This window comes from Macrobrachium nipponense, chromosome 32, assembly GCF_015104395.2.
Source record: "Macrobrachium nipponense isolate FS-2020 chromosome 32, ASM1510439v2, whole genome shotgun sequence".
NCBI lineage: Eukaryota > Metazoa > Arthropoda > Malacostraca > Decapoda > Palaemonidae > Macrobrachium > Macrobrachium nipponense.
In genome coordinates this window covers 49,611,730-49,621,729 of record NC_061094.1, presented here as the reverse complement: position 1 = coordinate 49,621,729, position 10,000 = coordinate 49,611,730, and the positions used below count along the sequence as shown (strand labels likewise).

Sequence of the window (10,000 nt, the reverse complement as noted above, 5' to 3'; positions counted from 1 at the left end):
CCCGTAGAAGATGGACAGGAGGACAACGATGCCCGTGGGCACCTCGTAGAGGTACGTGGGCGACGTGGAGTTGGCGTCCAAGCCCCGGGTCATCTCCGTCGTGTCGTAGTAGTCCGTCAGGTTGTTGAGGAGGTTTATGTCAGCCCAGTCGATGTCCGGGTAGCTGGCTGAGAGGTTGCGTAGGAGCCTCTGGTAGGACGACTCCTCTTGGGCGAAGTAGTCCAGGGCGATGACTGGGGGCGGCGCTGGAGTCGTCGTCGACGCCGCTGTCGTTAGGGCGGACATCATAGACCCCGTCAAGGAGGACATGGCCGTGGATGTGCTACTGCTGGCGCTGCTGTGTATTGTATCCATTATTTCAGAATTAATTTTGACGTCGAGGTTTCAACACTTAGACATTATTGCGTCTGTCTGCTGCTCATATTTTTTCTACATCTTTGAAGACAGTAGTTATATCACCGTTGGGAAAATTAATATATCACTTTGATGCGTTCCACCGTCACTGAACATGATTAAATCTAAATACAGACCGCTCATGAGACCATTGTTTCGAGAGTTCTCAACAAAATCCGCGACGCAGCAATAGAATTGAAATGTACGGAAAACACTCGCATATTACAGAGTCGCTTCAGATACTTGACTAACGTCGTAAATATAAAACTTTACACGATACTTCCTTTGAAAAGTACATCACAAACTATTACTATGTTATTTGGGACGGGATGTTACTTTGAAGTCGGAATCCCATACCGACATCATGGCCTATATATTTTTTCCTCTGCAAATTACCTTGAACCATCTGGTGGCATTATATGAATTTAGATAAACTTATTGCTGAGCTAAAGTTTTATAGAATTGACTTACAGACGTATGGCCACATTCACTATTTGTTCACCAGTGTATCTAAGGGCCTTTGAAACACTACATGTTCAAACCTATAAGAAGAAATGCGTGTTCTTTTTGTGGCTTACGTAGAACGCTTATTGCATAACTGTTATGTTAGTCCGTTTACTAAAGTCCTTAAAAAATGGAATTTTCCTTAAAACATGTAGAAAAATCAACTTTACATTACTCTACGGTATTTAGATAAACTTCACTGACGGAAAAGGATATGGATACTCAGTTTTTTACTTTCTCAGTTCCTCCCACTAAAAAAATCTTTTAATTGCGCACGCTCTCTCTCTCCCTCTCCCTCTCTCTCCCTAGAACTGTAATTTCATGGATGCAATTCAGTACATCATGGGAAACACCTCAATTTCCGAGGCCTAGTCATGATCTTTATATTTTGTTTGTTTTATCGAACAGAACTGTAAGTAATACCGAGGAGTGACGAAAATCACTACTAATTATTGCAGTATTAATCACTTATCATAGTTGTATCGTACTTCGTAATGTTTTCTATGTTCACATTTCACTGAAGAATTCCCTTCCATTTCCTGATGTTCTCTGGACCTTCCCTTCTGAGAATAAGCTCCCTTCCTTCGATCTGGAAATATGAAAAAAGAAATAACAGTTCATCTTTCGTTAACTTAGCACCTTGCAATAAAACAAACAAACAAACAAACAACTAATGCATGTATTGCTTTCAGAAATCGATACAAGATACATGGGACTAGAGTAAACAAATATTTGTTCCTGAAATTGGAATTTTGGATTTGAAAGGGACTACTTGGTAACCTGTTTTGCACGTCATATATATATATAATATATATATATATATATATATATATATATATATATATATATATATATATATATACATTAATACATTCACAAACACATACATAAGAATCTGAAGTAAAATGACGGGAAAGTTAAGTCCATTAATCAAATCATGAAAAAGATAGCACAAATTGTTCATTGCGAAAATAAAAAGTTGTTACCCATGAACGGGGAGATGAGAGATTACAAGGATTATTGGAAGATTTCAATCTAGAGCATGAAAAACATTTTTAAAAAGTTACCCTTTTATAAGATATGATTTATTGCAGGTTGGGGAAAAGATAAAAGAAAATAAAATGATAAATCTGGGAATGTGCGTTAAGCTTACGTAAAAAATGCAATTAGAATCTGCATGCAAATTTTGCTGATACCTGCCAATTATTTGCTGATACTAAAGCTATTATTTATATTAGCATATAGACTTTAATTGATAATAGCAGCAGATAAATGCTAAAACCATGGAAAATAAAAAGACATGTTTAACTGTTATCAACAGTCTTCCGTGTCTGAATAGATGCAAAAACTTTGGAAAACAATTCTGTCGATTTTTCAAAAATATTATCGTTCCAGGGATCAAAACATAAGAAAGGCCAAGATAATCTTTACACATTTCCAGAATGAAAGTCGTACTCAGACATGAAGAAGGCATCGAAACTTGCTGGAAAATAATTTTGTTGTTCATTTAAAATGATGCAGTCTAATTTTGCATTGCAAGCATTTAGTGAGCGATTTCCGAAGGCAATTGGGAAAAGTGAGTATTCTTTAACTCATTAGCATACTCATTTGCGTTTAGATAGTCTCGAAGGACGTTTGATTTAAAAATTAGTGGATCCAGGATTTTACAACATGGGGTATAAGAGTTCTTAAGAAGCTTGGAGAGAATGATCAAATATTAGCAGGCGTACTTCAACAGAACGGGTGAATATAGTAACTTCATTCCTAGGTTTGACCTTTAGCACGTTCATTCCTTTAATTAAGCTTCCGTGGTTGCCTTTTTCCTTTGTTATGTGAATCAAAATAGCCTGAAGACTTCAGGTGAGTAACGAGATTGTGCGTACTCACACACAAAAACACGCACCTATAAAGACGATGGATTGACGTGCTACGAAAATTTGCGGGTATAGAAGGGCATAGAAAGACCACACACAGAAAGGAGTGGAAGGACATGTCTGAGGCTTTTCTCCTGCAGTGGACTAGCAACGACTGATGATATATATATATATATATATATATATATATATATATATATATATATATATATATATATATATATATATATATATATGTGTGTGTGTGTGTGTGTGTGTGTGGTGTGTGTGTGTGTATTTATATACACATCTATAAAGCAGAAACAAATAATACAGCCAGGAACAGAAACAAGCATCGAAAGGAAGCTATACGTCTACATCGCCGCATATTTCAAAAGTTCCCTTATTTCACAATGAACCATCCGCATTTCCTCGCGCCCCCTATGTCACGAGTCCTTTGAACTGCATTCGATGCGACTGTTATGGCCTGAATAATATTTCCGAAGCTAACGTTTATCATGCAAATGTCATCCATATACGAGTTTGGAAATAAAGTGGTGCTGAAATTGCTCCCCTAAATCTGAGCTAAAATAACTGTTAAAAACGTTATCATAGTTTATTTCAAAAGGGAATATTCCACTGCGTCTGATTTCTCGTTGTTTATTGCCATAATCTGCACGGTCATTCATTATTCCAGTTTCTTCTGATAAAGTAATTGGCGATCAATATGTTTTTACATTTCGTTTTGCCTTTATATAAAATATGATAATATAGATATATATATATAAATATATATATATATATATATATATATGTATATATATATAAATTGTACTATATATATATATAGAATATATATATACTATATATCTATATATATATTATATAATATATAGATCTAATATATATAATATATTTAATATATATTACGCACAACACACGGACACACACACATATATATAAATATATATATATAATATACCAGTATATATATATATTATATATATATATATATATATATATATGTGTGTGTGTGTGTGTGTGTGTGGTGTGTGTGTGTGTAGATGTGCGTGTATGGTTATTTACGTGTATGTATGCATATCAATTCACTGTGTATCAGCCTGAAGACCGTTGTACATTTTAAACCACTTTCATATCGATAAAAATGAAAATGAATGTAACTGCATATATACTTCAGTCTTCCTTTATAAATATCTTCGTCTATTTAAAATCAATATGAGAAGAAACTTTCCTCTTTTATTCTGTAATATACGCGGAGAGAAATGCTACTTTAAATTGTAAGGGTGAGTTTATAAAAGGACTATGCCTATTCTTTTCTACAACTCGTCTCTTTAATCCTCCTTTCTCTCTCTTCTTTACTATCATCTTTTTGGATCATTTCAAAAGCCCTCGTTTGCCCCTTCAGAGGTCCTATTCTTGTTGCTCTCTAAGAATGAAGGATCATGCCTTATATAATGACGCTTAGCACTCTACTTAATCGTTTAAATGTTTTCCTTGGCTACATAGTCACATGCCTTTTCGGAGAGTTTTACATTGCTATGTCACATTGTAATAGGTGTTTCCTGTATGTCTGTCAAACTATATAATTATATATATATATATATTATATATATATATGTATGCGTGTATGTACATATATACATATATACTCACAAATATGTAAGTTATTTGTAAACACACACATACACACACACACACACACACACACACACACACACATATAATATATATATATATAATGTAATATATATTATATATATATATATATATATATATATATATCGTGTGTGTGTTTGTGTACGTGCGTGTGTGTTTGTGACTGTGTGTATTCATGTACACAGATAATGAGACAGAAACAGATTAATAGAATATGCTCTTAGATGCTAAAAACTTCTTGGACACATCCAAACTAGTACCTTTCCTTGCCTAGATAAGAATATTTTCGTAAAACTCAAGGGAGTGTTACAAGGGCTATCCTATTTTCGGCAACGTGTTATCCTTGCCATCAAGGACCCCCAATGGGGTGAATCGTTTGCCAATGCTAATTCGGATTTTTCTTCGGCTACATTGGGAAGTAGTCGTACCTGCGTTTCAAGTCGTAATATAACCAAACTACCAATTGTGCAATTATTTATTATAAATACAAGGTCTACGCTTGTGGGATCCTTGCCAGCTTCCTTGTTAGTGGTACCACTTAGTTGAAATATCTTCTTACTGAGCATTGTAAGCCAACATTAGCTCTTTGTTATAACCCTTTACCAATTCATTATCGTGTCGCAGTAATGTTAATGGTTTCCTGCAAAAAGTTCTTAAGAGAGCTTAAGAAATGCGAATATGGGTTTCTCTATAAAACAAGTTGAGAAAATTCTTCAGCATCGTGTACAGTTATTTTAATATCATAACACACAAAAAAAATATAATACAAATACAAAAGAGGTCTTGCTAAACCGAAACTAAGCTTTAACAACAAAATAAAAAAAATCCGTTTATTCAGAAATCGTCAAAAACTTGCTGAACATCTCAGATCCCATAATGATAAAATCACTTTCCACCGTGACTAAACATCATCAAAATTTCACTGATTAATGAGGACTCAGATAAGAAACAAATTGATTCCATTGTGTACAAAATACCACGCATGGTTACTTCGGAGGGAGGTCAGAGAATTCCGTACAAATATGGAATTCAGACCATGACACTAATTGGAATGAGGCCTAGCTGTTTTTAAAGGGGCACTTTCAGACAAATTGGGGATTTTGGAATCAGCTATCACTAATCAGACCCCAACTATAAAACTGCCATGAGGGTGACAAAATAGACTTCAATGAAGGCTATATCAAACGCATGTTGATTTCTTACTTCACAGGTCACTTGGCTAATGACCAGTCATAATCCCATTGAAGTCGTTATTCCCTTAAACATAAAGTATGAGTCCTTTTTTCTATAATAATTACATTCTTACATTCACCAAGGTCTGGGGGTGAAGTACAATAAGAGTAGTCGAAATATCAAGTTACTTTGCATTATCCTTGTTTTATTCATAAACACACTTGTGGCAATGGCTGTTGCCTATTTTATGCGACGCATATTTTTGTTATTAAGGCGGTAATACACACACCATCCATCTCACCTGCCGGCTAAACTCCTCACAAAAAGAATCTCTCTGAGCCCCAAACGCGCATATACAAGTAACACAGCATACGTCACGCATCTTTTATACATACATCATCAATCATATGTTAAGTGTATCATTATTACCACATCCATTACAATGTCAGCATTGCAGCCGTGAGTATCGTAAGTTCATTCGTTTCTTGTACATCGATTTATATGCCTCATTCCATCCTTCAACAAAACACACTGTTGATTGTACTGTGACCTCTGTTTTGTTGTTTGTAGTTTTTGATTAAGCTGACCTTGTGTCAGCACGGGCTTTTGCTCACCGAGCAGCCCGTAAAAATCTCTGTTTAGTTCGCCTCGTGTCAGGCACTACACTTCCGCTGGCAAGAGCTATTGACTTGGCTGTTTGTTGTCTGAATAAATCAGTATGTATGTAGACGCAGCTTCTTGCTCACGCTTTCGCTGCAATGGCATTATATCGCCATACCCAAGTGTGTTTTGTTATGTTATTAAAACTTTTGACACATGCGCGTGTGTCCAGTAATATTAGCTCACATGTAAATTAGTCAAATGGAAAGTTAACTGCAAGTGCATTTCTTCCGATTATTTCTTCGCCTCCTGTGAGCTTCTAAGGAATTCTCAGAAATGATGAAAAATTCATTTGAATCTCAATCGAGTGAATTACATGGCACTATAGCAATAGCTTCCAAGTCATTGTTCATTAACGCGTTCGTAACTCACTTTTGCGAAAAAAAAAATGAAATGCGTTTGCTGTCTTTCTCCTTGTTAATTTTATGCCAGCTACAATGATCCCTGAAGCATTACTTTAGAATAACAGAAAAGAAATGCATTTGCACCTCATTAACAAAATGGAAAGACACGAGCGTCATTCCCCACTCCCCTCACCCCGGTAGGGGGAGGTTCGCGAAATTCAGCAACGCCTAGAATTCGAAATAAAGAGGTTTGTTTCCCAACTCAATTTGTCGTGAAATTTTGCTGCCCCTCTATTGCAAAAGTTCCAGGATGCAACGCTCGTAGTCTGAAAGGCAGAACGTATTTGCGAGAAATCTGACACTATTCAAAGGATTCCATGAGAGAGAGAGAGAGAGAGAGAGAGAGAGAGAGAGAGAGAGAGAGAGAGAGAGAGAGAGAAGAGAGAATCAAAGGATTCCATGAGAGAGAGAGACGAGAGAGAGAGAGAGAGGAGAGAGGAGAGAGATAGAAGAGAGAGAGTTCAAAGGATTCCATGAGAGAGAGAGAGAGATGCGAGAGAGAGAGAGAGAGAGAGAGTCAAAGGATTCCATGAGAGAGAGAGAGAGAGAGAGAGTCCAAAGGATTCCATGAGAGAGAGAGAGAGAGAGAGAGAGAGAGAGAGAGAGAGAGAGAGAGAGAGAGAGAGAGAGAGAAGTGAACTTTGGACAATTACTTCGAAGGTAAGTAAGTATATGTCCACACATTATGCCTAGTTTTCTCATTAAATCTATGAATAGTGTGTTATATCATACACTTAATTAACTATATAATCAGTGCTTCAATATTCTTAAATGTTTGCGAAATGAATATTGATTGGACCTTGTTTTACGTCATTGAAATTATGAATATCATCCTGATGAGTGGAGTTGATCTATAATTACCACGGTCATTATTGTTAACTACTCTATAAACTTCGAATAAATGAAGTTTCTTACTTATTAAAAATGAAAGTGCTTTTATATTTTTAATTATTCTGCTGATTGCATGAGTAATTAATTTCATTCGGTATAGTTTCTAACCTTTCACGCCGTATGATTAATATTTCTTTTAAAGACCGGTTTACCGCTATTTGATATATCATTCGTATATTAAAAATAATTCTTGATTTACGTCTGTTTGATCTGCTATTCTTATCCACATTTCCTTTGATTTTTGATTCCTATTCGAACATAATCTCCGCTATGCTTGCTTCGGGCAGGACTGCCTTTAGATTTCGTCAAGGTAATTCTCGTAATATACCTGGTTGGAATGACTTGGTTAAGGATCTGTATACATACTCACTAGAAATGTTTTTACTGTGGAGGCAAAATGGCAGCCCGAGGGAAGGACACACTGCATTACTAATGAGGCAGGCGAGAGCGCAATTCAAACTTGCTCTTAAGCACTGCAGGTTAAATGAAAAACAACTAAGAGCCGATGCAATGTCTAGAAACGTAGAATCTGGCGATTACCCTCGTCTTTGGAAAGATATCCAGTCCTTAAATCCCAAAACTAAAAAGCTATCACAGAGAGTAGGGGAAGCAGTCGGAGACGAGGCTATCGCAAGGATGTGGGGTGATCACTTCAACAATATCCTGAATTGCATAAATGATCAGGATTCCCGAAGCGAGGTAGATAACCTCCTTAATGACAACATTCAATTTCATTTTGCAGACCGTATTACGCCAGGTAACATCAGCGATGCCATAAACAGCATACCTAATAATAAATCGCCCGGCTGTGATGGTCTTCCCGCAGAGGCTTTCAAATTCTGCCATCCGATAATTTACATTTTGCTAGCTGCCTTATTCAATGCGTGCATAATTCACCAGTTTCTTCCAGACTCCCTACTCTTAGTTCACTTGATACCATTAATCAAAAACAAGCTAAAGGATGCAGCTGACCCTGGCAACTACCGGCCAATTGCAATCACAACGATCGCATCGAAGATACTTGAGTCGGTTCTTCTTGTGAGACTTCTCCCCTTTCTACACACCACTGACAACCAGTTCGGGTTTAAAGCAAACCACTCAACCGACACCTGCATCTACATACTGAAAGAATTGCTGAACTACTACCTATCATCAGCATCTCCGGTTTCCTGTGTTTCGTAGATGTGAGAAAAGCATTTGACAGAGTAAACTACCTGAAGCTATTCCTGAAGCTGCATAAAAGGGGCACACCCCTATATCTAATTGGCATTTTACATTGCTGGTTCTCCACACAGCAATTCTGTGTCAAATGGGGCAACGTATTTTCGTACACCTTCGGCTCCCTAAACGGGCTTCGGCAAGGGGGCATTCTCTCTCCATACCTGTTTAATACGTACACAGATGCCTTGAATGTCAAACTGAACTCACTCCCAATCGGATGCACTGTCAATGAAACAACTATAAACAACCTCTGTTACGCCGACGATATGGTTCTGATTTCCCCATCAGTGCATGGCCTCCAACGACTCATCGACACTTGCCGCCAATATGCTGAGGAATTTGATATAATCTACAACGAAACCAAGACCCAGTGCATGTCGCTGCTCCGAGATCGCTTAAGCATATTGCAGAACCACAAATTTTCCTCGGAAACCATCGGCTGGAATTTGTGCGCGAATTTCCGTATTTGGGTCACATTATTACCGACGACCTAAAAGATACGGCAGACATTGAACAGAGGTGTCGTAAACTATGTGCAACTGGCAACATGATTGCAAGGAGGTTTGCCTTCTGTCACCGAGACGTGAAACTGCTGCTCTTCCGCTCGTACTGCTACAGTATCTATGGGTGTTCCCTCTGGACGAACTATACCCGAGAGACCATGAGACGTATCACTGTTGTGCACAATGACATTCTGAGACGCCTCACAAACACTCCACGCTACCACTCCGCCACACAGATGTTCTTAGAAAACCACCTGGACAATTTAAAAATCATTGTAAGGCGAACAATGTCCAGCCTGGTAACCCGAGTGAGAAACAGCGGCAACTCGCTCATACAGAGCATCCTAAGGAGTGAAGCAAGAAGAAGATCTAAATTGTGGGAAAGATGGGAAAATGAGGCCTTTGTCCCCTAAAGGACTTAATCTCTGTATTAGCAAGATGTCATCTGTAGATTTTGTCATTATTATATTTATTGCTGATATTTTATTTTTTCATTATTTCTGTGATTACTATCAAGTTAAAGTTTTTTTCTCTTTTTTCTATATAGTATATATATATATATATTATATATATATATATATATATATATATATATATATATATATATATACATTCAATTTATGTATTTAGCCCTCTGGACCAGACTACTGTAACCACCTAAGGTCTCTAGTGAAATTTAAGCTATATAATTTGTGCACTGTTATAACTCTCAATGCTTTTT

General features: G+C 37.0%; 1 protein-coding gene across 5 annotated transcripts in view; it reads right to left on the bottom strand.

Annotated features, from left to right (window-relative positions):
• Positions 1 to 10,000, bottom strand: part of LOC135207503 (substance-K receptor-like) — a 130,985-nt gene that overhangs the window by 27,236 nt on the left and 93,749 nt on the right. For all 5 annotated transcript variants that reach the window (XM_064239325.1, XM_064239324.1, XM_064239323.1 and 2 more), the window contains one exon: positions 1 to 1,486. This exon is cut by the window's left edge and continues 147 nt beyond it. In XM_064239325.1, coding sequence (XP_064095395.1) covers positions 1 to 354 — 354 coding nt within the window. In that variant the 5' untranslated portion in view covers positions 355 to 1,486. The remainder of the gene's footprint in view (positions 1,487 to 10,000) is intronic.